The sequence below is a fragment of the Chaetodon auriga genome, chromosome 13 (genome assembly GCF_051107435.1).
Source record: "Chaetodon auriga isolate fChaAug3 chromosome 13, fChaAug3.hap1, whole genome shotgun sequence".
In the NCBI taxonomy this organism is placed as follows: domain Eukaryota; kingdom Metazoa; phylum Chordata; class Actinopteri; order Chaetodontiformes; family Chaetodontidae; genus Chaetodon; species Chaetodon auriga.
In genome coordinates, this window is record NC_135086.1 from 1,909,596 (window position 1) to 1,936,759 (window position 27,164).

Below are 27,164 nucleotides of genomic sequence, written 5' to 3' on the forward strand. Positions count from 1 at the left end.
TTGAACTGTATTAAAATGCATGTTAGCCAATTGCAGTCAGTCAGTGCTGCTGTGACAAAAGAGTTGTGCTAGCTTTAATAGAGTGAGTTGCAAACACTGAGGTTATTTTTTCTCATCTATAAAGCTGAATATGTCTCAAATTCTATGTTCCCTAGTGGAGAGAAAGCCAGCAGGAAAGGATGTTGTGTTCTTGTTGGATGGATCTGATGGCACTAGAAGTGCATTCCCAGCTATGCGAGACTTTGTCCAGAGAGTAGTGGAGACACTCAGTCTGGATGACAACAAAGACCGTGTCTCAGTGGTTCAGTACAGCAGAGATCCGGCTGTCCAATTCTATCTGAACACGTACTCAACAAAGGCCGTGATCCTTGACACTGTCAGAGGTTTGAGGCACAAAGGCGGAAGACCCCTCAACACTGGAGCCGCTCTGCAGTACTTGAGAGACAATGTCTTCACGGTCTCTGCTGGAAGCAGGCGCCTGGAAGGAGTTCCACAGGTGCTAATAGTGCTAAGTGGTGGACGTTCTTCTGACAGTGTTGACGCACCAGCCTCCGCTCTCAAACAGCTGGGTGTCTTGATCTTTGCGATAGGAAGCAGGAGCTCTGATAGCAGAGAGCTGGAGACGATATCTCACGATCCCACTTCTGCTCTCTCTGTATCTGAATTCACGGACCTTCCCAGTGTCCAACAGCAACTTCAGTCCTCGGTGGAGGCTGTGGTCATTGAAGTTACTCCAGAATCACCAACTGTACCTGGTATGTTAACAAGCATGACCTCTTGCTGTCCTGATTGGCTACCTGACTTGTTTCACCTACACTAATGGAAAGAAATTTAGTGTGATAGTTGTTTTTCTCCAATTGTTTTGAAAGAGAGGTAGTGGTCTATGTTCCTGCGAGTTTTTAATAAAGTAGGCAGTGCTAGAGGCTTTCAAACCAATAGTCCACAACTTCATGATTAATCCACCAGATTGCTTCTTTCTGTCTTCCTCTCATTTCTCAGTTGACAGTGGCAAAAAAGATATCGTGTTCCTTCTGGATGGTTCTGATGGCACAAGGAATGGCTTCCCTGCCATGCGTGAATTTGTTGAGAGAGTTGTGGAGAAACTCAATGTGGGCCAAAACAATGACCGTGTCTCTGTGGTCCAGTACAGCAGAGATCCAGAGGTCAATTTCTATCTGAACACACACTCCACAAAAGAGGATATTGTGGATTCGGTCAGAGGGCTCAGACACAAAGGAGGCAGACCCCTCAACACCGGGGCAGCCCTCCAATACGTCAGAGACAACGTCTTTACACCCTCCTCTGGCAGTAGACGCTTGCAAGGTGTTCCACAGATGTTGATCCTGCTAAATGGTGGAAGGTCTTTTGACAATGTAGATTCCCCAGCAGCTGCTCTCAAACAGCAGGGCATCTTTGTGATTGGCATTGGAACAAGGAACTCTGACAGAAGTGAGCTGCAGAAGATATCATATGAGCCAAGTTATGCTCTGTCAGTGTCTGAGTTAACTGACCTCCCCACTGTCCAAGAACAGCTCTCCTCTGTCATGAGCACAGTGCGAGTGAGGGCGACACCCATGACACCAACAGTAACTGGTAAGCAAGTGACTGATTTTTACATTCCAACCTCATGGTGGGATGCAAATTGAACTGTATTAAAATGCATGTTAGCCAATTGCAGTCAGTCAGTGCTGCTGTGACAAAAGAGTTGTGCTAGCTTTAATAGAGTGAGTTGTAAACACTGAGATTAGTTTTTCTCATCTATAAAGCTGAATATGTCTCAAATTCTATGTTCCCTAGTGGAGAGAAAGCCAGCAGGAAAGGATGTTGTGTTCTTGTTGGATGGATCTGATGGCACTAGAAGTGCATTCCCAGCTATGCGAGACTTTGTCCAGAGAGTAGTGGAGACACTCAGTCTGGATGACAACAAAGACCGTGTCTCAGTGGTTCAGTACAGCAGAGATCCGGCTGTCCAATTCTATCTGAACACGTACTCAACAAAGGCCGTGATCCTTGACACTGTCAGAGGTTTGAGGCACAAAGGCGGAAGACCCCTCAACACTGGAGCCGCTCTGCAGTACTTGAGGGACAATGTCTTCACGGCCTCTGCTGGAAGCAGGCGCCTGGAAGGAGTTCCACAGGTGCTAATAGTGCTAAGTGGTGGACGTTCTTCTGACAGTGTTGACGCACCAGCCTCCGCTCTCAAACAGCTGGGTGTCTTGATCTTTGCGATAGGAAGCAGGAGCTCTGATAGCAGAGAGCTGGAGACGATATCTCACGATCCCACTTCTGCTCTCTCTGTATCTGAATTCACGGACCTTCCCAGTGTCCAACAGCAACTTCAGTCCTCGGTGGAGGCTGTGGTAGCTGACGTTACTCCAGAATCACCAACTGTACCTGGTATGTTAACAAGCATGACCTCTTGCTGTCCTGAATGGCTACCTGACTTGTTTCACCTACACTAATGGAAAGAAATTTAGTGTGATAGTTGTTTATCTCCAAGTGTTTTGAAAGAGAGGTAGTGGTCTATGTTCCTGCCAGTTATTAATAAAGTAGGCAGTGCTAGAGACTTTCAAACCAATAGTCCACAACTTCATGATTAATCCAACAGATTGCTTCTTTCAGAGGCTTTTTAAAACCTTTTTCTGTCTTCCTCTCATTTCTCAGTTGACAGTGGCAAAAAAGATATCGTGTTCCTTCTGGATGGTTCTGATGGCACAAGGAATGGCTTCCCTGCCATGCGTGAATTTGTTGAGAGAGTTGTGGAGAAACTCAATGTGGGCCAAAACAATGACCGTGTCTCTGTGGTCCAGTACAGCAGAGATCCAGAGGTCAATTTCTATCTGAACACACACTCCACAAAAGAGGATATTGTGGATTCGGTCAGAGGGCTCAGACACAAAGGAGGCAGACCCCTCAACACCGGGGCAGCCCTCCAATACGTCAGAGACAACGTCTTTACAAACTCCTCTGGCAGTAGACGCCTGCAAGGTGTTCCACAGATGTTGATCCTGCTAAATGGTGGAAGGTCTTTTGACAATGTAGATTCCCCAGCCGCTGCTCTCAAACAGCAGGGCATCTTTGTGATTGGCATTGGAACAAGGAACTCTGACAGAAGTGAGCTGCAGAAGATATCATATGAGCCAAGTTATGCACTGTCAGTTTCTGAGTTAACTGACCTCCCCACTGTCCAAGAACAGCTCTCCTCTGTCATGAGCACAGTGCGAGTGAGGGCGACACCCATGACACCAACAGTAACTGGTAAGCAAGTGACTGATTTTTACATTCCAACCTCATGGTGGGATGCAAATTGAACTGTATTAAAATGCATGTTAGCCAATTGCAGTCAGTCAGTGCTGCTGTGACAAAAGAGTTGTGCTAGCTTTAATAGAGTGAGTTGTAAACACTGAGATTAGTTTTTCTCATCTATAAAGCTGAATATGTCTCAAATTCTATGTTCCCTAGTGGAGAGAAAGCCAGCAGGAAAGGATGTTGTGTTCTTGTTGGATGGATCTGATGGCACTAGAAGTGCATTCCCAGCTATGCGAGACTTTGTCCAGAGAGTAGTGGAGACACTCAGTCTGGATGACAACAAAGACCGTGTCTCAGTGGTTCAGTACAGCAGAGATCCGGCTGTCCAATTCTATCTGAACACGTACTCAACAAAGGCCGTGATCCTTGACACTGTCAGAGGTTTGAGGCACAAAGGCGGAAGACCCCTCAACACTGGAGCCGCTCTGCAGTACTTGAGGGACAATGTCTTCACGGCCTCTGCTGGAAGCAGGCGCCTGGAAGGAGTTCCACAGGTGCTAATAGTGCTAAGTGGTGGACGTTCTTCTGACAGTGTTGACGCACCAGCCTCCGCTCTCAAACAGCTGGGTGTCTTGATCTTTGCGATAGGAAGCAGGAGCTCTGATAGCAGAGAGCTGGAGACGATATCTCACGATCCCACTTCTGCTCTCTCTGTATCTGAATTCACGGACCTTCCCAGTGTCCAACAGCAACTTCAGTCCTCGGTGGAGGCTGTGGTCATTGAAGTTACTCCAGAATCACCAACTGTACCTGGTATGTTAACAAGCATGACCTCTTGCTGTCCTGATTGGCTACCTGACTTGTTTCACCTACACTAATGGAAAGAAATTTAGTGTGATAGTTGTTTTTCTCCAATTGTTTTGAAAGAGAGGTAGTGGTCTATGTTCCTGCGAGTTATTAATAAAGTAGGCAGTGCTAGAGGCTTTCAAACCAATAGTCCACAACTTCATGATTAATCCACCAGATTGCTTCTTTCTGTCTTCCTCTCATTTCTCAGTTGACAGTGGCAAAAAAGATATCGTGTTCCTTCTGGATGGTTCTGATGGCACAAGGAATGGCTTCCCTGCCATGCGTGAATTTGTTGAGAGAGTTGTGGAGAAACTCAATGTGGGCCAAAACAATGACCGTGTCTCTGTGGTCCAGTACAGCAGAGATCCAGAGGTCAATTTCTATCTGAACACACACTCCACAAAAGAGGATATTGTGGATTCGGTCAGAGGGCTCAGACACAAAGGAGGCAGACCCCTCAACACCGGGGCAGCCCTCCAATACGTCAGAGACAACGTCTTTACACCCTCCTCTGGCAGTAGACGCTTGCAAGGTGTTCCACAGATGTTGATCCTGCTAAATGGTGGAAGGTCTTTTGACAATGTAGATTCCCCAGCAGCTGCTCTCAAACAGCAGGGCATCTTTGTGATTGGCATTGGAACAAGGAACTCTGACAGAAGTGAGCTGCAGAAGATATCATATGAGCCAAGTTATGCTCTGTCAGTGTCTGAGTTAACTGACCTCCCCACTGTCCAAGAACAGCTCTCCTCTGTCATGAGCACAGTGCGAGTGAGGGCGACACCCATGACACCAACAGTAACTGGTAAGCAAGTGACTGATTTTTACATTCCAACCTCATGGTGGGATGCAAATTGAACTGTATTAAAATGCATGTTAGCCAATTGCAGTCAGTCAGTGCTGCTGTGACAAAAGAGTTGTGCTAGCTTTAATAGAGTGAGTTGTAAACACTGAGATTAGTTTTTCTCATCTATAAAGCTGAATATGTCTCAAATTCTATGTTCCCTAGTGGAGAGAAAGCCAGCAGGAAAGGATGTTGTGTTCTTGTTGGATGGATCTGATGGCACTAGAAGTGCATTCCCAGCTATGCGAGACTTTGTCCAGAGAGTAGTGGAGACACTCAGTCTGGATGACAACAAAGACCGTGTCTCAGTGGTTCAGTACAGCAGAGATCCGGCTGTCCAATTCTATCTGAACACGTACTCAACAAAGGCCGTGATCCTTGACACTGTCAGAGGTTTGAGGCACAAAGGCGGAAGACCCCTCAACACTGGAGCCGCTCTGCAGTACTTGAGGGACAATGTCTTCACGGCCTCTGCTGGAAGCAGGCGCCTGGAAGGAGTTCCACAGGTGCTAATAGTGCTAAGTGGTGGACGTTCTTCTGACAGTGTTGACGCACCAGCCTCCGCTCTCAAACAGCTGGGTGTCTTGATCTTTGCGATAGGAAGCAGGAGCTCTGATAGCAGAGAGCTGGAGACGATATCTCACGATCCCACTTCTGCTCTCTCTGTATCTGAATTCACGGACCTTCCCAGTGTCCAACAGCAACTTCAGTCCTCGGTGGAGGCTGTGGTAGCTGACGTTACTCCAGAATCACCAACTGTACCTGGTATGTTAACAAGCATGACCTCTTGCTGTCCTGAATGGCTACCTGACTTGTTTCACCTACACTAATGGAAAGAAATTTAGTGTGATAGTTGTTTATCTCCAAGTGTTTTGAAAGAGAGGTAGTGGTCTATGTTCCTGCCAGTTATTAATAAAGTAGGCAGTGCTAGAGACTTTCAAACCAATAGTCCACAACTTCATGATTAATCCAACAGATTGCTTCTTTCAGAGGCTTTTTAAAACCTTTTTCTGTCTTCCTCTCATTTCTCAGTTGACAGTGGCAAAAAAGATATCGTGTTCCTTCTGGATGGTTCTGATGGCACAAGGAATGGCTTCCCTGCCATGCGTGAATTTGTTGAGAGAGTTGTGGAGAAACTCAATGTGGGCCAAAACAATGACCGTGTCTCTGTGGTCCAGTACAGCAGAGATCCAGAGGTCAATTTCTATCTGAACACACACTCCACAAAAGAGGATATTGTGGATTCGGTCAGAGGGCTCAGACACAAAGGAGGCAGACCCCTCAACACCGGGGCAGCCCTCCAATACGTCAGAGACAACGTCTTTACAAACTCCTCTGGCAGTAGACGCCTGCAAGGTGTTCCACAGATGTTGATCCTGCTAAATGGTGGAAGGTCTTTTGACAATGTAGATTCCCCAGCCGCTGCTCTCAAACAGCAGGGCATCTTTGTGATTGGCATTGGAACAAGGAACTCTGACAGAAGTGAGCTGCAGAAGATATCATATGAGCCAAGTTATGCTCTGTCAGTGTCTGAGTTAACTGACCTCCCCACTGTCCAAGAACAGCTCTCCTCTGTCATGAGCACAGTGCGAGTGAGGGCGACACCCATGACACCAACAGTAACTGGTAAGCAAGTGACTGATTTTTACATTCCAACCTCATGGTGGGATGCAAATTGAACTGTATTAAAATGCATGTTAGCCAATTGCAGTCAGTCAGTGCTGCTGTGACAAAAGAGTTGTGCTAGCTTTAATAGAGTGAGTTGCAAACACTGAGGTTATTTTTTCTCATCTATAAAGCTGAATATGTCTCAAATTCTATGTTCCCTAGTGGAGAGAAAGCCAGCAGGAAAGGATGTTGTGTTCTTGTTGGATGGATCTGATGGCACTAGAAGTGCATTCCCAGCTATGCGAGACTTTGTCCAGAGAGTAGTGGAGACACTCAGTCTGGATGACAACAAAGACCGTGTCTCAGTGGTTCAGTACAGCAGAGATCCGGCTGTCCAATTCTATCTGAACACGTACTCAACAAAGGCCGTGATCCTTGACACTGTCAGAGGTTTGAGGCACAAAGGCGGAAGACCCCTCAACACTGGAGCCGCTCTGCAGTACTTGAGGGACAATGTCTTCACGGCCTCTGCTGGAAGCAGGCGCCTGGAAGGAGTTCCACAGGTGCTAATAGTGCTAAGTGGTGGACGTTCTTCTGACAGTGTTGACGCACCAGCCTCCGCTCTCAAACAGCTGGGTGTCTTGATCTTTGCGATAGGAAGCAGGAGCTCTGATAGCAGAGAGCTGGAGACGATATCTCACGATCCCACTTCTGCTCTCTCTGTATCTGAATTCACGGACCTTCCCAGTGTCCAACAGCAACTTCAGTCCTCGGTGGAGGCTGTGGTAGCTGACGTTACTCCAGAATCACCAACTGTACCTGGTATGTTAACAAGCATGACCTCTTGCTGTCCTGAATGGCTACCTGACTTGTTTCACCTACACTAATGGAAAGAAATTTAGTGTGATAGTTGTTTATCTCCAAGTGTTTTGAAAGAGAGGTAGTGGTCTATGTTCCTGCCAGTTATTAATAAAGTAGGCAGTGCTAGAGACTTTCAAACCAATAGTCCACAACTTCATGATTAATCCAACAGATTGCTTCTTTCAGAGGCTTTTTAAAACCTTTTTCTGTCTTCCTCTCATTTCTCAGTTGACAGTGGCAAAAAAGATATCGTGTTCCTTCTGGATGGTTCTGATGGCACAAGGAATGGCTTCCCTGCCATGCGTGAATTTGTTGAGAGAGTTGTGGAGAAACTCAATGTGGGCCAAAACAATGACCGTGTCTCTGTGGTCCAGTACAGCAGAGATCCAGAGGTCAATTTCTATCTGAACACACACTCCACAAAAGAGGATATTGTGGATTCGGTCAGAGGGCTCAGACACAAAGGAGGCAGACCCCTCAACACCGGGGCAGCCCTCCAATACGTCAGAGACAACGTCTTTACAAACTCCTCTGGCAGTAGACGCCTGCAAGGTGTTCCACAGATGTTGATCCTGCTAAATGGTGGAAGGTCTTTTGACAATGTAGATTCCCCAGCCGCTGCTCTCAAACAGCAGGGCATCTTTGTGATTGGCATTGGAACAAGGAACTCTGACAGAAGTGAGCTGCAGAAGATATCATATGAGCCAAGTTATGCTCTGTCAGTGTCTGAGTTAACTGACCTCCCCACTGTCCAAGAACAGCTCTCCTCTGTCATGAGCACAGTGCGAGTGAGGGCGACACCCATGACACCAACAGTAACTGGTAAGCAAGTGACTGATTTTTACATTCCAACCTCATGGTGGGATGCAAATTGAACTGTATTAAAATGCATGTTAGCCAATTGCAGTCAGTCAGTGCTGCTGTGACAAAAGAGTTGTGCTAGCTTTAATAGAGTGAGTTGCAAACACTGAGGTTATTTTTTCTCATCTATAAAGCTGAATATGTCTCAAATTCTATGTTCCCTAGTGGAGAGAAAGCCAGCAGGAAAGGATGTTGTGTTCTTGTTGGATGGATCTGATGGCACTAGAAGTGCATTCCCAGCTATGCGAGACTTTGTCCAGAGAGTAGTGGAGACACTCAGTCTGGATGACAACAAAGACCGTGTCTCAGTGGTTCAGTACAGCAGAGATCCGGCTGTCCAATTCTATCTGAACACGTACTCAACAAAGGCCGTGATCCTTGACACTGTCAGAGGTTTGAGGCACAAAGGCGGAAGACCCCTCAACACTGGAGCCGCTCTGCAGTACTTGAGAGACAATGTCTTCACGGTCTCTGCTGGAAGCAGGCGCCTGGAAGGAGTTCCACAGGTGCTAATAGTGCTAAGTGGTGGACGTTCTTCTGACAGTGTTGACGCACCAGCCTCCGCTCTCAAACAGCTGGGTGTCTTGATCTTTGCGATAGGAAGCAGGAGCTCTGATAGCAGAGAGCTGGAGACGATATCTCACGATCCCACTTCTGCTCTCTCTGTATCTGAATTCACGGACCTTCCCAGTGTCCAACAGCAACTTCAGTCCTCGGTGGAGGCTGTGGTCATTGAAGTTACTCCAGAATCACCAACTGTACCTGGTATGTTAACAAGCATGACCTCTTGCTGTCCTGATTGGCTACCTGACTTGTTTCACCTACACTAATGGAAAGAAATTTAGTGTGATAGTTGTTTTTCTCCAATTGTTTTGAAAGAGAGGTAGTGGTCTATGTTCCTGCGAGTTTTTAATAAAGTAGGCAGTGCTAGAGGCTTTCAAACCAATAGTCCACAACTTCATGATTAATCCACCAGATTGCTTCTTTCTGTCTTCCTCTCATTTCTCAGTTGACAGTGGCAAAAAAGATATCGTGTTCCTTCTGGATGGTTCTGATGGCACAAGGAATGGCTTCCCTGCCATGCGTGAATTTGTTGAGAGAGTTGTGGAGAAACTCAATGTGGGCCAAAACAATGACCGTGTCTCTGTGGTCCAGTACAGCAGAGATCCAGAGGTCAATTTCTATCTGAACACACACTCCACAAAAGAGGATATTGTGGATTCGGTCAGAGGGCTCAGACACAAAGGAGGCAGACCCCTCAACACCGGGGCAGCCCTCCAATACGTCAGAGACAACGTCTTTACACCCTCCTCTGGCAGTAGACGCTTGCAAGGTGTTCCACAGATGTTGATCCTGCTAAATGGTGGAAGGTCTTTTGACAATGTAGATTCCCCAGCAGCTGCTCTCAAACAGCAGGGCATCTTTGTGATTGGCATTGGAACAAGGAACTCTGACAGAAGTGAGCTACAGAAGATATCATATGAGCCAAGTTATGCTCTGTCAGTGTCTGAGTTAACTGACCTCCCCACTGTCCAAGAACAGCTCTCCTCTGTCATGAGCACAGTGCGAGTGAGGGCGACACCCATGACACCAACAGTAACTGGTAAGCAAGTGACTGATTTTTACATTCCAACCTCATGGTGGGATGCAAATTGAACTGTATTAAAATGCATGTTAGCCAATTGCAGTCAGTCAGTGCTGCTGTGACAAAAGAGTTGTGCTAGCTTTAATAGAGTGAGTTGCAAACACTGAGGTTATTTTTTCTCATCTATAAAGCTGAATATGTCTCAAATTCTATGTTCCCTAGTGGAGAGAAAGCCAGCAGGAAAGGATGTTGTGTTCTTGTTGGATGGATCTGATGGCACTAGAAGTGCATTCCCAGCTATGCGAGACTTTGTCCAGAGAGTAGTGGAGACACTCAGTCTGGATGACAACAAAGACCGTGTCTCAGTGGTTCAGTACAGCAGAGATCCGGCTGTCCAATTCTATCTGAACACGTACTCAACAAAGGCCGTGATCCTTGACACTGTCAGAGGTTTGAGGCACAAAGGCGGAAGACCCCTCAACACTGGAGCCGCTCTGCAGTACTTGAGGGACAATGTCTTCACGGCCTCTGCTGGAAGCAGGCGCCTGGAAGGAGTTCCACAGGTGCTAATAGTGCTAAGTGGTGGACGTTCTTCTGACAGTGTTGACGCACCAGCCTCCGCTCTCAAACAGCTGGGTGTCTTGATCTTTGCGATAGGAAGCAGGAGCTCTGATAGCAGAGAGCTGGAGACGATATCTCACGATCCCACTTCTGCTCTCTCTGTATCTGAATTCACGGACCTTCCCAGTGTCCAACAGCAACTTCAGTCCTCGGTGGAGGCTGTGGTAGCTGACGTTACTCCAGAATCACCAACTGTACCTGGTATGTTAACAAGCATGACCTCTTGCTGTCCTGAATGGCTACCTGACTTGTTTCACCTACACTAATGGAAAGAAATTTAGTGTGATAGTTGTTTATCTCCAAGTGTTTTGAAAGAGAGGTAGTGGTCTATGTTCCTGCCAGTTATTAATAAAGTAGGCAGTGCTAGAGACTTTCAAACCAATAGTCCACAACTTCATGATTAATCCAACAGATTGCTTCTTTCAGAGGCTTTTTAAAACCTTTTTCTGTCTTCCTCTCATTTCTCAGTTGACAGTGGCAAAAAAGATATCGTGTTCCTTCTGGATGGTTCTGATGGCACAAGGAATGGCTTCCCTGCCATGCGTGAATTTGTTGAGAGAGTTGTGGAGAAACTCAATGTGGGCCAAAACAATGACCGTGTCTCTGTGGTCCAGTACAGCAGAGATCCAGAGGTCAATTTCTATCTGAACACACACTCCACAAAAGAGGATATTGTGGATTCGGTCAGAGGGCTCAGACACAAAGGAGGCAGACCCCTCAACACCGGGGCAGCCCTCCAATACGTCAGAGACAACGTCTTTACAAACTCCTCTGGCAGTAGACGCCTGCAAGGTGTTCCACAGATGTTGATCCTGCTAAATGGTGGAAGGTCTTTTGACAATGTAGATTCCCCAGCCGCTGCTCTCAAACAGCAGGGCATCTTTGTGATTGGCATTGGAACAAGGAACTCTGACAGAAGTGAGCTGCAGAAGATATCATATGAGCCAAGTTATGCTCTGTCAGTGTCTGAGTTAACTGACCTCCCCACTGTCCAAGAACAGCTCTCCTCTGTCATGAGCACAGTGCGAGTGAGGGCGACACCCATGACACCAACAGTAACTGGTAAGCAAGTGACTGATTTTTACATTCCAACCTCATGGTGGGATGCAAATTGAACTGTATTAAAATGCATGTTAGCCAATTGCAGTCAGTCAGTGCTGCTGTGACAAAAGAGTTGTGCTAGCTTTAATAGAGTGAGTTGCAAACACTGAGGTTATTTTTTCTCATCTATAAAGCTGAATATGTCTCAAATTCTATGTTCCCTAGTGGAGAGAAAGCCAGCAGGAAAGGATGTTGTGTTCTTGTTGGATGGATCTGATGGCACTAGAAGTGCATTCCCAGCTATGCGAGACTTTGTCCAGAGAGTAGTGGAGACACTCAGTCTGGATGACAACAAAGACCGTGTCTCAGTGGTTCAGTACAGCAGAGATCCGGCTGTCCAATTCTATCTGAACACGTACTCAACAAAGGCCGTGATCCTTGACACTGTCAGAGGTTTGAGGCACAAAGGCGGAAGACCCCTCAACACTGGAGCCGCTCTGCAGTACTTGAGAGACAATGTCTTCACGGTCTCTGCTGGAAGCAGGCGCCTGGAAGGAGTTCCACAGGTGCTAATAGTGCTAAGTGGTGGACGTTCTTCTGACAGTGTTGACGCACCAGCCTCCGCTCTCAAACAGCTGGGTGTCTTGATCTTTGCGATAGGAAGCAGGAGCTCTGATAGCAGAGAGCTGGAGACGATATCTCACGATCCCACTTCTGCTCTCTCTGTATCTGAATTCACGGACCTTCCCAGTGTCCAACAGCAACTTCAGTCCTCGGTGGAGGCTGTGGTCATTGAAGTTACTCCAGAATCACCAACTGTACCTGGTATGTTAACAAGCATGACCTCTTGCTGTCCTGATTGGCTACCTGACTTGTTTCACCTACACTAATGGAAAGAAATTTAGTGTGATAGTTGTTTTTCTCCAATTGTTTTGAAAGAGAGGTAGTGGTCTATGTTCCTGCGAGTTTTTAATAAAGTAGGCAGTGCTAGAGGCTTTCAAACCAATAGTCCACAACTTCATGATTAATCCACCAGATTGCTTCTTTCTGTCTTCCTCTCATTTCTCAGTTGACAGTGGCAAAAAAGATATCGTGTTCCTTCTGGATGGTTCTGATGGCACAAGGAATGGCTTCCCTGCCATGCGTGAATTTGTTGAGAGAGTTGTGGAGAAACTCAATGTGGGCCAAAACAATGACCGTGTCTCTGTGGTCCAGTACAGCAGAGATCCAGAGGTCAATTTCTATCTGAACACACACTCCACAAAAGAGGATATTGTGGATTCGGTCAGAGGGCTCAGACACAAAGGAGGCAGACCCCTCAACACCGGGGCAGCCCTCCAATACGTCAGAGACAACGTCTTTACACCCTCCTCTGGCAGTAGACGCTTGCAAGGTGTTCCACAGATGTTGATCCTGCTAAATGGTGGAAGGTCTTTTGACAATGTAGATTCCCCAGCAGCTGCTCTCAAACAGCAGGGCATCTTTGTGATTGGCATTGGAACAAGGAACTCTGACAGAAGTGAGCTACAGAAGATATCATATGAGCCAAGTTATGCTCTGTCAGTGTCTGAGTTAACTGACCTCCCCACTGTCCAAGAACAGCTCTCCTCTGTCATGAGCACAGTGCGAGTGAGGGCGACACCCATGACACCAACAGTAACTGGTAAGCAAGTGACTGATTTTTACATTCCAACCTCATGGTGGGATGCAAATTGAACTGTATTAAAATGCATGTTAGCCAATTGCAGTCAGTCAGTGCTGCTGTGACAAAAGAGTTGTGCTAGCTTTAATAGAGTGAGTTGTAAACACTGAGATTAGTTTTTCTCATCTATAAAGCTGAATATGTCTCAAATTCTATGTTCCCTAGTGGAGAGAAAGCCAGCAGGAAAGGATGTTGTGTTCTTGTTGGATGGATCTGATGGCACTAGAAGTGCATTCCCAGCTATGCGAGACTTTGTCCAGAGAGTAGTGGAGACACTCAGTCTGGATGACAACAAAGACCGTGTCTCAGTGGTTCAGTACAGCAGAGATCCGGCTGTCCAATTCTATCTGAACACGTACTCAACAAAGGCCGTGATCCTTGACACTGTCAGAGGTTTGAGGCACAAAGGCGGAAGACCCCTCAACACTGGAGCCGCTCTGCAGTACTTGAGGGACAATGTCTTCACGGCCTCTGCTGGAAGCAGGCGCTTGGAAGGAGTTCCACAGGTGCTAATAGTGCTAAGTGGTGGACGTTCTTCTGACAGTGTTGACGCACCAGCCTCCGCTCTCAAACAGCTGGGTGTCTTGATCTTTGCGATAGGAAGCAGGAGCTCTGATAGCAGAGAGCTGGAGACGATATCTCACGATCCCACTTCTGCTCTCTCTGTATCTGAATTCACGGACCTTCCCAGTGTCCAACAGCAACTTCAGTCCTCGGTGGAGGCTGTGGTAGCTGACGTTACTCCAGAATCACCAACTGTACCTGGTATGTTAACAAGCATGACCTCTTGCTGTCCTGAATGGCTACCTGACTTGTTTCACCTACACTAATGGAAAGAAATTTAGTGTGATAGTTGTTTATCTCCAAGTGTTTTGAAAGAGAGGTAGTGGTCTATGTTCCTGCCAGTTATTAATAAAGTAGGCAGTGCTAGAGACTTTCAAACCAATAGTCCACAACTTCATGATTAATCCAACAGATTGCTTCTTTCAGAGGCTTTTTAAAACCTTTTTCTGTCTTCCTCTCATTTCTCAGTTGACAGTGGCAAAAAAGATATCGTGTTCCTTCTGGATGGTTCTGATGGCACAAGGAATGGCTTCCCTGCCATGCGTGAATTTGTTGAGAGAGTTGTGGAGAAACTCAATGTGGGCCAAAACAATGACCGTGTCTCTGTGGTCCAGTACAGCAGAGATCCAGAGGTCAATTTCTATCTGAACACACACTCCACAAAAGAGGATATTGTGGATTCGGTCAGAGGGCTCAGACACAAAGGAGGCAGACCCCTCAACACCGGGGCAGCCCTCCAATACGTCAGAGACAACGTCTTTACAAACTCCTCTGGCAGTAGACGCCTGCAAGGTGTTCCACAGATGTTGATCCTGCTAAATGGTGGAAGGTCTTTTGACAATGTAGATTCCCCAGCCGCTGCTCTCAAACAGCAGGGCATCTTTGTGATTGGCATTGGAACAAGGAACTCTGACAGAAGTGAGCTGCAGAAGATATCATATGAGCCAAGTTATGCACTGTCAGTTTCTGAGTTAACTGACCTCCCCACTGTCCAAGAACAGCTCTCCTCTGTCATGAGCACAGTGCGAGTGAGGGCGACACCCATGACACCAACAGTAACTGGTAAGCAAGTGACTGATTTTTACATTCCAACCTCATGGTGGGATGCAAATTGAACTGTATTAAAATGCATGTTAGCCAATTGCAGTCAGTCAGTGCTGCTGTGACAAAAGAGTTGTGCTAGCTTTAATAGAGTGAGTTGCAAACACTGAGGTTATTTTTTCTCATCTATAAAGCTGAATATGTCTCAAATTCTATGTTCCCTAGTGGAGAGAAAGCCAGCAGGAAAGGATGTTGTGTTCTTGTTGGATGGATCTGATGGCACTAGAAGTGCATTCCCAGCTATGCGAGACTTTGTCCAGAGAGTAGTGGAGACACTCAGTCTGGATGACAACAAAGACCGTGTCTCAGTGGTTCAGTACAGCAGAGATCCGGCTGTCCAATTCTATCTGAACACGTACTCAACAAAGGCCGTGATCCTTGACACTGTCAGAGGTTTGAGGCACAAAGGCGGAAGACCCCTCAACACTGGAGCCGCTCTGCAGTACTTGAGAGACAATGTCTTCACGGCCTCTGCTGGAAGCAGGCGCCTGGAAGGAGTTCCACAGGTGCTAATAGTGCTAAGTGGTGGACGTTCTTCTGACAGTGTTGACGCACCAGCCTCCGCTCTCAAACAGCTGGGTGTCTTGATCTTTGCGATAGGAAGCAGGAGCTCTGATAGCAGAGAGCTGGAGACGATATCTCACGATCCCACTTCTGCTCTCTCTGTATCTGAATTCACGGACCTTCCCAGTGTCCAACAGCAACTTCAGTCCTCGGTGGAGGCTGTGGTCATTGAAGTTACTCCAGAATCACCAACTGTACCTGGTATGTTAACAAGCATGACCTCTTGCTGTCCTGATTGGCTACCTGACTTGTTTCACCTACACTAATGGAAAGAAATTTAGTGTGATAGTTGTTTTTCTCCAATTGTTTTGAAAGAGAGGTAGTGGTCTATGTTCCTGCGAGTTTTTAATAAAGTAGGCAGTGCTAGAGACTTTCAAACCAATAGTCCACAACTTCATGATTAATCCACCAGATTGCTTCTTTCTGTCTTCCTCTCATTTCTCAGTTGACAGTGGCAAAAAAGATATCGTGTTCCTTCTGGATGGTTCTGATGGCACAAGGAATGGCTTCCCTGCCATGCGTGAATTTGTTGAGAGAGTTGTGGAGAAACTCAATGTGGGCCAAAACAATGACCGTGTCTCTGTGGTCCAGTACAGCAGAGATCCAGAGGTCAATTTCTATCTGAACACACACTCCACAAAAGAGGATATTGTGGATTCGGTCAGAGGGCTCAGACACAAAGGAGGCAGACCCCTCAACACCGGGGCAGCCCTCCAATACGTCAGAGACAACGTCTTTACACCCTCCTCTGGCAGTAGACGCTTGCAAGGTGTTCCACAGATGTTGATCCTGCTAAATGGTGGAAGGTCTTTTGACAATGTAGATTCCCCAGCAGCTGCTCTCAAACAGCAGGGCATCTTTGTGATTGGCATTGGAACAAGGAACTCTGACAGAAGTGAGCTACAGAAGATATCATATGAGCCAAGTTATGCTCTGTCAGTGTCTGAGTTAACTGACCTCCCCACTGTCCAAGAACAGCTCTCCTCTGTCATGAGCACAGTGCGAGTGAGGGCGACACCCATGACACCAACAGTAACTGGTAAGCAAGTGACTGATTTTTACATTCCAACCTCATGGTGGGATGCAAATTGAACTGTATTAAAATGCATGTTAGCCAATTGCAGTCAGTCAGTGCTGCTGTGACAAAAGAGTTGTGCTAGCTTTAATAGAGTGAGTTGTAAACACTGAGATTAGTTTTTCTCATCTATAAAGCTGAATATGTCTCAAATTCTATGTTCCCTAGTGGAGAGAAAGCCAGCAGGAAAGGATGTTGTGTTCTTGTTGGATGGATCTGATGGCACTAGAAGTGCATTCCCAGCTATGCGAGACTTTGTCCAGAGAGTAGTGGAGACACTCAGTCTGGATGACAACAAAGACCGTGTCTCAGTGGTTCAGTACAGCAGAGATCCGGCTGTCCAATTCTATCTGAACACGTACTCAACAAAGGCCGTGATCCTTGACACTGTCAGAGGTTTGAGGCACAAAGGCGGAAGACCCCTCAACACTGGAGCCGCTCTGCAGTACTTGAGGGACAATGTCTTCACGGCCTCTGCTGGAAGCAGGCGCCTGGAAGGAGTTCCACAGGTGCTAATAGTGCTAAGTGGTGGACGTTCTTCTGACAGTGTTGACGCACCAGCCTCCGCTCTCAAACAGCTGGGTGTCTTGATCTTTGCGATAGGAAGCAGGAGCTCTGATAGCAGAGAGCTGGAGACGATATCTCACGATCCCACTTCTGCTCTCTCTGTATCTGAATTCACGGACCTTCCCAGTGTCCAACAGCAACTTCAGTCCTCGGTGGAGGCTGTGGTAGCTGACGTTACTCCAGAATCACCAACTGTACCTGGTATGTTAACAAGCATGACCTCTTGCTGTCCTGAATGGCTACCTGACTTGTTTCACCTACACTAATGGAAAGAAATTTAGTGTGATAGTTGTTTATCTCCAAGTGTTTTGAAAGAGAGGTAGTGGTCTATGTTCCTGCCAGTTATTAATAAAGTAGGCAGTGCTAGAGACTTTCAAACCAATAGTCCACAACTTCATGATTAATCCAACAGATTGCTTCTTTCAGAGGCTTTTTAAAACCTTTTTCTGTCTTCCTCTCATTTCTCAGTTGACAGTGGCAAAAAAGATATCGTGTTCCTTCTGGATGGTTCTGATGGCACAAGGAATGGCTTCCCTGCCATGCGTGAATTTGTTGAGAGAGTTGTGGAGAAACTCAATGTGGGCCAAAACAATGACCGTGTCTCTGTGGTCCAGTACAGCAGAGATCCAGAGGTCAATTTCTATCTGAACACACACTCCACAAAAGAGGATATTGTGGATTCGGTCAGAGGGCTCAGACACAAAGGAGGCAGACCCCTCAACACCGGGGCAGCCCTCCAATACGTCAGAGACAACGTCTTTACAAACTCCTCTGGCAGTAGACGCCTGCAAGGTGTTCCACAGATGTTGATCCTGCTAAATGGTGGAAGGTCTTTTGACAATGTAGATTCCCCAGCCGCTGCTCTCAAACAGCAGGGCATCTTTGTGATTGGCATTGGAACAAGGAACTCTGACAGAAGTGAGCTGCAGAAGATATCATATGAGCCAAGTTATGCACTGTCAGTTTCTGAGTTAACTGACCTCCCCACTGTCCAAGAACAGCTCTCCTCTGTCATGAGCACAGTGCGAGTGAGGGCGACACCCATGACACCAACAGTAACTGGTAAGCAAGTGACTGATTTTTACATTCCAACCTCATGGTGGGATGCAAATTGAACTGTATTAAAATGCATGATAGCCAATTGCAGTCAGTCAGTGCTGCTGTGACAAAAGAGTTGTGCTAGCTTTAATAGAGTGAGTTGCAAACACTGAGGTTATTTTTTCTCATCTATAAAGCTGAATATGTCTCAAATTCTATGTTCCCTAGTGGAGAGAAAGCCAGCAGGAAAGGATGTTGTGTTCTTGTTGGATGGATCTGATGGCACTAGAAGTGCATTCCCAGCTATGCGAGACTTTGTCCAGAGAGTAGTGGAGACACTCAGTCTGGATGACAACAAAGACCGTGTCTCAGTGGTTCAGTACAGCAGAGATCCGGCTGTCCAATTCTATCTGAACACGTACTCAACAAAGGCCGTGATCCTTGACACTGTCAGAGGTTTGAGGCACAAAGGCGGAAGACCCCTCAACACTGGAGCCGCTCTGCAGTACTTGAGAGACAATGTCTTCACGGTCTCTGCTGGAAGCAGGCGCCTGGAAGGAGTTCCACAGGTGCTAATAGTGCTAAGTGGTGGACGTTCTTCTGACAGTGTTGACGCACCAGCCTCCGCTCTCAAACAGCTGGGTGTCTTGATCTTTGCGATAGGAAGCAGGAGCTCTGATAGCAGAGAGCTGGAGACGATATCTCACGATCCCACTTCTGCTCTCTCTGTATCTGAATTCACGGACCTTCCCAGTGTCCAACAGCAACTTCAGTCCTCGGTGGAGGCTGTGGTAGTTGACGTTACTCCAGAATCACCAACTGTACCTGGTATGTTAACAAGCATGACCTCTTGCTGTCCTGAATGGCTACCTGACTTGTTTCACCTACACTAATGGAAAGAAATTTAGTGTGATAGTTGTTTATCTCCAAGTGTTTTGAAAGAGAGGTAGTGGTCTATGTTCCTGCCAGTTATTAATAAAGTAGGCAGTGCTAGAGACTTTCAAACCAATAGTCCACAACTTCATGATTAATCCAACAGATTGCTTCTTTCAGAGGCTTTTTAAAACCTTTTTCTGTCTTCCTCTCATTTCTCAGTTGACAGTGGCAAAAAAGATATCGTGTTCCTTCTGGATGGTTCTGATGGCACAAGGAATGGCTTCCCTGCCATGCGTGAATTTGTTGAGAGAGTTGTGGAGAAACTCAATGTGGGCCAAAACAATGACCGTGTCTCTGTGGTCCAGTACAGCAGAGATCCAGAGGTCAATTTCTATCTGAACACACATTCCACAAAAGAGGATATTGTGGATTCGGTCAGAGGGCTCAGACACAAAGGAGGCAGACCCCTCAACACCGGGGCAGCCCTCCAATACGTCAGAGACAACGTCTTTACAAACTCCTCTGGCAGTAGACGCCTGCAAGGTGTTCCACAGATGTTGATCCTGCTAAATGGTGGAAGGTCTTTTGACAATGTAGATTCCCCAGCCGCTGCTCTCAAACAGCAGGGCATCTTTGTGATTGGCATTGGAACAAGGAACTCTGACAGAAGTGAGCTGCAGAAGATATCACATGAGCCAAGTTATGCTCTGTCAGTTTCTGAGTTAACTGACCTCCCCACTGTCCAAGAACAGCTCTCCTCTGTCATGAGCACAGTGCGAGTGAGGGCGACACCCATGACACCAACAGTAACTGGTAAGCAAGTGACTGATTTTTACATTCCAACCTCATGGTGGGATGCAAATTGAACTGTATTAAAATGCATGTTAGCCAATTGCAGTCAGTCAGTGCTGCTGTGACAAAAGAGTTGTGCTAGCTTTAATAGAGTGAGTTGTAAACACTGAGATTAGTTTTTCTCATCTATAAAGCTGAATATGTCTCAAATTCTATGTTCCCTAGTGGAGAGAAAGCCAGCAGGAAAGGATGTTGTGTTCTTGTTGGATGGATCTGATGGCACTAGAAGTGCATTCCCAGCTATGCGAGACTTTGTCCAGAGAGTAGTGGAGACACTCAGTCTGGATGACAACAAAGACCGTGTCTCAGTGGTTCAGTACAGCAGAGATCCGGCTGTCCAATTCTATCTGAACACGTACTCAACAAAGGCCGTGATCCTTGACACTGTCAGAGGTTTGAGGCACAAAGGCGGAAGACCCCTCAACACTGGAGCCGCTCTGCAGTACTTGAGGGACAATGTCTTCACGGCCTCTGCTGGAAGCAGGCGCCTGGAAGGAGTTCCACAGGTGCTAATAGTGCTAAGTGGTGGACGTTCTTCTGACAGTGTTGACGCACCAGCCTCCGCTCTCAAACAGCTGGGTGTCTTGATCTTTGCGATAGGAAGCAGGAGCTCTGATAGCAGAGAGCTGGAGACGATATCTCACGATCCCACTTCTGCTCTCTCTGTATCTGAATTCACGGACCTTCCCAGTGTCCAACAGCAACTTCAGTCCTCGGTGGAGGCTGTGGTCATTGAAGTTACTCCAGAATCACCAACTGTACCTGGTATGTTAACAAGCATGACCTCTTGCTGTCCTGATTGGCTACCTGACTTGTTTCACCTACACTAATGGAAAGAAATTTAGTGTGATAGTTGTTTATCTCCAATTGTTTTGAAAGAGAGGTAGTGGTCTATGTTCCTGCCAGTTATTAATAAAGTAGGCAGTGCTAGAGGCTTTCAAACCAATAGTCCACAACTTCATGATTAATCCACCAGATTGCTTCTTTCTGTCTTCCTCTCATTTCTCAGTTGACAGTGGCAAAAAAGATATCGTGTTCCTTCTGGATGGTTCTGATGGCACAAGGAATGGCTTCCCTGCCATGCGTGAATTTGTTGAGAGAGTTGTGGAGAAACTCAATGTGGGCCAAAACAATGACCGTGTCTCTGTGGTCCAGTACAGCAGAGATCCAGAGGTCAATTTCTATCTGAACACACACTCCACAAAAGAGGATATTGTGGATTCGGTCAGAGGGCTCAGACACAAAGGAGGCAGACCCCTCAACACCGGGGCAGCCCTCCAATACGTCAGAGACAACGTCTTTACACCCTCCTCTGGCAGTAGACGCCTGCAAGGTGTTCCACAGATGTTGATCCTGCTAAATGGTGGAAGGTCTTTTGACAATGTAGATTCCCCAGCAGCTGCTCTCAAACAGCAGGGCATCTTTGTGATTGGCATTGGAACAAGGAACTCTGACAGAAGTGAGCTGCAGAAGATATCATATGAGCCAAGTTATGCTCTGTCAGTGTCTGAGTTAACTGACCTCCCCACTGTCCAAGAACAGCTCTCCTCTGTCATGAGCACAGTGCGAGTGAGGGCGACACCCATGACACCAACAGTAACTGGTAAGCAAGTGACTGATTTTTACATTCCAACTTCATGGTGGGATGCAAATTGAACTGTATTAAAATGCATGTTAGCCAATTGCAGTCAGTCAGTGCTGCTGTGACAAAAGAGTTGTGCTAGCTTTAATAGAGTGAGTTGTAAACACTGAGGTTAGTTTTTGGCATCTATAAAGCTGAATATGTCTCAAATTCTATGTTCCCTAGTGGAGAGAAAGCCAGCAGGAAAGGATGTTGTGTTCTTGTTGGATGGATCTGATGGCACTAGAAGTGCATTCCCAGCTATGCGAGACTTTGTCCAGAGAGTAGTGGAGACACTCAGTCTGGATGACAACAAAGACCGTGTCTCAGTGGTTCAGTACAGCAGAGATCCGGCTGTCCAATTCTATCTGAACACGTACTCAACAAAGGCCGTGATCCTTGACACTGTCAGAGGTTTGAGGCACAAAGGCGGAAGACCCCTCAACACTGGAGCCGCTCTGCAGTACTTGAGGGACAATGTCTTCACGGCCTCTGCTGGAAGCAGGCGCCTGGAAGGAGTTCCACAGGTGCTAATAGTGCTAAGTGGTGGACGTTCTTCTGACAGTGTTGACGCACCAGCCTCCGCTCTCAAACAGCTGGGTGTCTTGATCTTTGCGATAGGAAGCAGGAGCTCTGATAGCAGAGAGCTGGAGACGATATCTCACGATCCCACTTCTGCTCTCTCTGTATCTGAATTCACGGACCTTCCCAGTGTCCAACAGCAACTTCAGTCCTCGGTGGAGGCTGTGGTCATTGAAGTTACTCCAGAATCACCAACTGTACCTGGTATGTTAACAAGCATGACCTCTTGCTGTCCTGATTGGCTACCTGAATTGTTTCACCTACACTAATGGAAAGAAATTTAGTGTGATAGTTGTTTATCTTCATTTGTTTTGAAAGAAAGGTAGTGGTCTATGTTCCTGCCAGTTATTAATAAAGTAGGCAGTGCTAGAGGCTTTCAAACCAATAGTCCACAACTTCATGATTAATCCACCAGATTGCTTCTTTCTGTCTTCCTCTCATTTCTCAGTTGACAGTGGCAAAAAAGATATCGTGTTCCTTCTGGATGGTTCTGATGGCACAAGGAATGGCTTCCCTGCCATGCGTGAATTTGTTGAGAGAGTTGTGGAGATACTCAATGTGGGCCAAAACAATGACCGTGTCTCTGTGGTCCAGTACAGCAGAGATCCAGAGGTCAATTTCTATCTGAACACACACTCCACAAAAGAGGATATTGTGGATTCGGTCAGAGGGCTCAGACACAAAGGAGGCAGACCCCTCAACACCGGGGCAGCCCTCCAATACGTCAGAGACAACGTCTTTACACCCTCCTCTGGCAGTAGACGCCTGCAAGGTGTTCCACAGATGTTGATCCTGCTAAATGGTGGAAGGTCTTTTGACAATGTAGATTCCCCAGCCGCTGCTCTCAAACAGCAGGGCATCTTTGTGATTGGCATTGGAACAAGGAACTCTGACAGAAGTGAGCTGCAGAAGATATCATATGAGCCAAGTTATGCACTGTCAGTTTCTGAGTTAACTGACCTCCCCACTGTCCAAGAACAGCTCTCCTCTGTCATGAGCACAGTGCGAGTGAGGGCGACACCCATGACACCAACAGTAACTGGTAAGCAAGTGACTGATTTTTACATTCCAACCTCATGGTGGGATGCAAATTGAACTGTATTAAAATGCATGTTAGCCAATTGCAGTCAGTCAGTGCTGCTGTGACAAAAGAGTTGTGCTAGCTTTAATAGAGTGAGTTGTAAACACTGAGGTTAGTTTTTGGCATCTATAAAGCTGAATATGTCTCAAATTCTATGTTCCCTAGTGGAGAGAAAGCCAGCAGGAAAGGATGTTGTGTTCTTGTTGGATGGATCTGATGGCACTAGAAGTGCATTCCCAGCTATGCGAGACTTTGTCCAGAGAGTAGTGGAGACACTCAGTCTGGATGACAACAAAGACCGTGTCTCAGTGGTTCAGTACAGCAGAGATCCGGCTGTCCAATTCTATCTGAACACGTACTCAACAAAGGCTGTGATCCTTGACACTGTCAGAGGTTTGAGGCACAAAGGCGGAAGACCCCTCAACACTGGAGCCGCTCTGCAGTACTTGAGGGACAATGTCCTCACGGCCTCTGCTGGAAGCAGGCGCCTGGAAGGAGTTCCACAGGTGCTAATAGTGCTAAGTGGTGGACGTTCTTCTGACAGTGTTGACGCACCAGCCTCCGCTCTCAAACAGCTGGGTGTCTTGATCTTTGCAATTGGAACCAGGAGGTCTGATATTAGAGAACTGCAGAAGATATCATACAATCCCAGTTATGCTCTCTCTGTATCTGAATTCACTTACCTTCCCAATGTCCAACAACAACTTCAGTCCTTCGTGGAGGCTGTGGTCATTGACGTTACCCCAGAATCACCAACTGTACCTGGTATGTTAACAATCATGATGTCTTAATGTGCTCACCTTTTGTGGCTCATCCACCAATTATTACTTTATTTCACATGTAGTAAGTGAATAACATTGAGGTCCATCATGACATTACGTCGATACAACTATCTTAAGTTGTTTTTTATTTCACACTGTATTTACATCACGCTCAAACAGCAGGCTGTCACACATTCACCACACCCACCTCTTTTTGCACAACATCAATCAATTATTACTTTCATTATTATTTTTACTCTGTTCTGCAAGAGTTTGTGTTAGAGATGCCAGTTTCCCAGTGCTCATAATCCTGTCTGTGATGGCATCCCTTCAATCTTCATTGGTGAAAGTATCATCCTATGTTGTCTTCTTGCTATTCCATAAGCAATCATGATATCTGTATCACAGTAATTGCTGATTTTTTTTTCTATTCATCCAGCCCTTTTACTGCTGCACCTAATGAACCCTCACCTTTGCAGTAATTGCTTTTTACCATGTTGATTTTTTTCATTTTCGTGTCTTGCTTTCAATTTTCCACTTGTGGATTTTTGAAAGAAATGAGAAGTCATTTGAAAATTTGTCAATTTTTTTTGGCAAGAAATTGTGATCCAAGTTGTATTCAAGGATCTGCCCTTTTTAAACAATTAGGACATTCTTGACTGATGATGTTCCTCAGTCTGAGCCCTCTGCCAGCAACCACTTGTTCTCTTTTTCATCTCTTTCTTATTTTTCATGTTCTTTTTAATCTTATTCATAGTCTCTCTTCTGATTATTTTTTTAATCTTTATTTACATCCACAATCTGTGTTCTTATTGCTTCGTAAAATAATTTTCTACCTTGTTTGTTTCAACGAAAGCAATATTAATCTTCCTTCCTTTTCTGGCAGCATTGTCAGGAAGCTTGTCTTTCTATTCTCAAGCAATTCTTTGGAATGATCTTCCTTTATCATTTTATTTGTTCTTACTTACTGTAATTATTTCACATTTTGCATTATGCACAGAATGACAGGATATTACTTTCTTCATGGACAGATGGCCACAAACGACTATCCTTGAATTCATAATTTGGACGAAAAAGCTGTAGTCCGGCAAAGCAAAAACTGGAGTTTTTTTCCTGTTGAAATAAGCTGAATATTATCACCATTGTTTAAACCTGGTAGCACAATGTATAATAAATGAGGAATACTGTATTTATATGTCATCAGCAAACAAAAGGTTACACTTCATTAAAGAAAAAAAATGGCTTTTATCATTAGACATATGGCAGCTCATATGTCAGGTAATAAATTTAGGATATGAATCATTGTAGTCTTTATTTTAAATTAGAATTGTGGTGTTTTCTGCTGATGGTTTCAAAAGTGTCTGACTGCTGACATTTTCATTCAGCAGAAATCGTTCCTCTCATGTTTGCACTCTGGGTAGCTGACACTTGATGTTGTGAATTCTAATATTACCTCAAAAAAGAACCCCTTCTGCTTCAGTGTGTTCAAACGTACATCACTCAATGCCAGTAGCACTTACAGTGATTCTGACTGCTGGGGATAAAACTTTGTTACCTTTGAGTGTTACCTTTCAAAAGACACCATAACCATGTATGCATTCCACAACTTTCAGTTTGGGTATGCCTTGGATAGCACTAACTGCTGCAATGATGTTCCTTTGACTTTTTCTTCCATATTTGTTTATACATGTAGCAGAACATAATATTGCCTTTTCTCTTTCTCCTCCAGCTGAATCGCAAGGCCCCCGGAAGGATGTCATTTTCCTTGTTGATGGATCTGATGGTGTTGGACGGGAATTTCCTATCATCCAGGAGTTTATCCGCAGGGTTGTAGATAGTCTAAACGTGGGTGAGAATAAGATCCGGATTGGTGTAGTCCAGTATGGTGACTTTGCTCAGGCTGACATGTATCTGAACACACATACAACCAAAGAAGGCGTTTTGAATGCTGTCAGGGGAATAAGGCAGCGAGGAGGAAGACAACGTAACCTGGGTCAGGCCTTGCAGTTCATCAGTCAGGATGTTCTGACAGCAGCACGTGGCAGCAGGAAGCAAGAGGGTGTACCTCAGTTTGTGATTGTCGTCTCCAGTGGACCTTCAACAGATGACATCGGTCGGGCAGCTGTTTCCCTCAAACAATCTCGAGTTATTCCCTTCAGCATTGGGACCAGGGACGTTAACCCTTCGGAGCTCCGGGTGGTGTCATACGTGCCGAACTATGCCTTCGCTGTAGATGACCTCCCTGGTTTGTACACAGTCCAAGAAAACTTGATTACCACTCTGACTGAGTTATCTGATGATGAGATCGCCAGAATGCGTCCAGTATTCCCAACCTATGAAGGTAATTTCACTCATTAAATTATGTCAGAAAATCTTAACTGCAACCTAAATATCAAGTTATAAGTTGTGACTTATTTTTTACCCAATATTTGAATTTATCAGTCATTCTGTATGTCTATTAGGAACTCTGTGGTTAGTAATCATACCATATTGCTGTGCTTGCCTTCTTTCTGAGCAGTAATCACTCCAGCACCTGCAGAAGGAGACAGGAGGGATGTTGTATTTCTAATTGATGGCACGACAGCAGTGCGCAGTGAATTCCCTTCTATCCGTGAAATGATAAGAAGAGTTGTGGAGAAGCTGGATGTAGGACTGGATAAGGTCAGAGTTTCGGTGGTACAGTACAGTGATGACCCAAAGTTAGAATTCCTTCTGAATGAATTCTCCACCAAAGAGGAAGTACGCCAGGCTGTGATGAAACTTCGAAGCAAAGGAGGGAACCGCCTAAATACAGGTCGTGCGCTTGAGTGGGTTTCTAGAAACATCTACCAGAGGTCAGCAGGAAGTCGCCTTGAGGATGGAGTGCCTCAGTTCCTCATTCTAGTTACAGGTGGCAAGTCTACAGATGATGTATCCACTGCAGCTGACCAACTCAAGAGGAACCAGGTTGCACCTCTTGCCATCGGATCAAGGAATGCAGACCCTAATGAACTGAGGCAGATTTCCCTGAGGCCCGAACTTGTATATACAGTTGACAGTTTCCAGCAGCTTCCAAGAGTGGAGACACAGCTCATTGATTCAGTCAAAACAATATCCACCGCTGATATCAGCAGTTATGTTCCTCCCACAGTGGACTTCGGTAAGAAATACTATGTATATTCAAGGTTTAAGTTAACTTCAAGTTATTGGTGCTCAAAGTAGTAATTGATTGTTTTCACTATTTACATTTTAGCATTGTTTTTCATTCATTTTCCACAACTGACA

The 27,164-nt window shown here is 45.9% G+C and overlaps 6 protein-coding genes across 6 annotated transcripts in view; all 6 read left to right on the forward strand.

Moving 5' to 3' along the window:
• Positions 1-5,489, forward strand: part of LOC143330759 (collagen alpha-3(VI) chain-like) — a 50,048-nt gene extending 44,559 nt beyond the window's left edge. The window contains exons 8-12 of the mRNA XM_076747519.1: positions 1,000-1,345; positions 2,024-2,297; positions 2,676-3,158; positions 3,558-3,962; positions 5,484-5,489. Of these exons, the coding sequence (XP_076603634.1) occupies positions 1,000-1,345; positions 2,024-2,297; positions 2,676-3,158; positions 3,558-3,962; positions 5,484-5,489 (1,514 nt within the window). The remainder of the gene's footprint in view (positions 1-999; positions 1,346-2,023; positions 2,298-2,675; positions 3,159-3,557; positions 3,963-5,483) is intronic.
• Positions 1-27,164, forward strand: part of LOC143330789 (collagen alpha-3(VI) chain-like) — a 95,962-nt gene that overhangs the window by 51,741 nt on the left and 17,057 nt on the right. The window contains exons 7-8 of the mRNA XM_076747549.1: positions 25,630-26,241; positions 26,419-27,039. Coding sequence (XP_076603664.1) covers positions 25,630-26,241; positions 26,419-27,039 — 1,233 coding nt within the window. The remainder of the gene's footprint in view (positions 1-25,629; positions 26,242-26,418; positions 27,040-27,164) is intronic.
• On the forward strand, positions 10,368-12,126 carry LOC143330760 (collagen alpha-3(VI) chain-like). The gene is made up of 3 exons (XM_076747520.1): positions 10,368-10,417; positions 10,951-11,503; positions 12,121-12,126. Exons 1-3 carry the CDS (start codon positions 10,368-10,370, stop codon positions 12,124-12,126), a joined length of 609 nt encoding a protein of 202 aa, XP_076603635.1.
• On the forward strand, positions 13,998-15,433 carry LOC143330761 (collagen alpha-3(VI) chain-like). Its single transcript, XM_076747521.1, has 3 exons — positions 13,998-14,010; positions 14,251-14,810; positions 15,428-15,433. The coding sequence occupies exons 1-3, from the start codon at positions 13,998-14,000 to the stop codon at positions 15,431-15,433; spliced, it is 579 nt and encodes a 192-aa protein (XP_076603636.1).
• On the forward strand, positions 16,982-18,740 carry LOC143330762 (collagen alpha-3(VI) chain-like). The gene is made up of 3 exons (XM_076747522.1): positions 16,982-17,031; positions 17,565-18,117; positions 18,735-18,740. The coding sequence occupies exons 1-3, from the start codon at positions 16,982-16,984 to the stop codon at positions 18,738-18,740; spliced, it is 609 nt and encodes a 202-aa protein (XP_076603637.1).
• On the forward strand, positions 20,312-23,930 carry LOC143330763 (collagen alpha-3(VI) chain-like). The gene is made up of 4 exons (XM_076747523.1): positions 20,312-20,361; positions 20,872-21,458; positions 22,507-23,100; positions 23,305-23,930. The coding sequence occupies exons 1-4, from the start codon at positions 20,312-20,314 to the stop codon at positions 23,928-23,930; spliced, it is 1,857 nt and encodes a 618-aa protein (XP_076603638.1).

Excerpts from the sequence above, each read along its gene's own strand:
- LOC143330760 (XM_076747520.1), top strand. The coding sequence starts at position 10,368 with ATGTCTTCACGGCCTCTGCTGGAAGCAGGCGCCTGGAAGGAGTTCCAC. Across the intron at positions 10,418-10,950 it reads GCCTGGAAGGAGTTCCACAG|TGGCAAAAAAGATATCGTGT; the intron begins GTGCTAATAGTG and ends CTCAGTTGACAG.
- LOC143330762 (XM_076747522.1), top strand. The coding sequence starts at position 16,982 with ATGTCTTCACGGCCTCTGCTGGAAGCAGGCGCCTGGAAGGAGTTCCAC. Across the intron at positions 17,032-17,564 it reads GCCTGGAAGGAGTTCCACAG|TGGCAAAAAAGATATCGTGT; the intron begins GTGCTAATAGTG and ends CTCAGTTGACAG.
- LOC143330763 (XM_076747523.1), top strand. The coding sequence starts at position 20,312 with ATGTCTTCACGGCCTCTGCTGGAAGCAGGCGCCTGGAAGGAGTTCCAC. Across the intron at positions 21,459-22,506 it reads CATGACACCAACAGTAACTG|TTGACAGTGGCAAAAAAGAT; the intron begins GTAAGCAAGTGA and ends CTCATTTCTCAG. Across the intron at positions 23,101-23,304 it reads CATGACACCAACAGTAACTG|TGGAGAGAAAGCCAGCAGGA; the intron begins GTAAGCAAGTGA and ends TATGTTCCCTAG.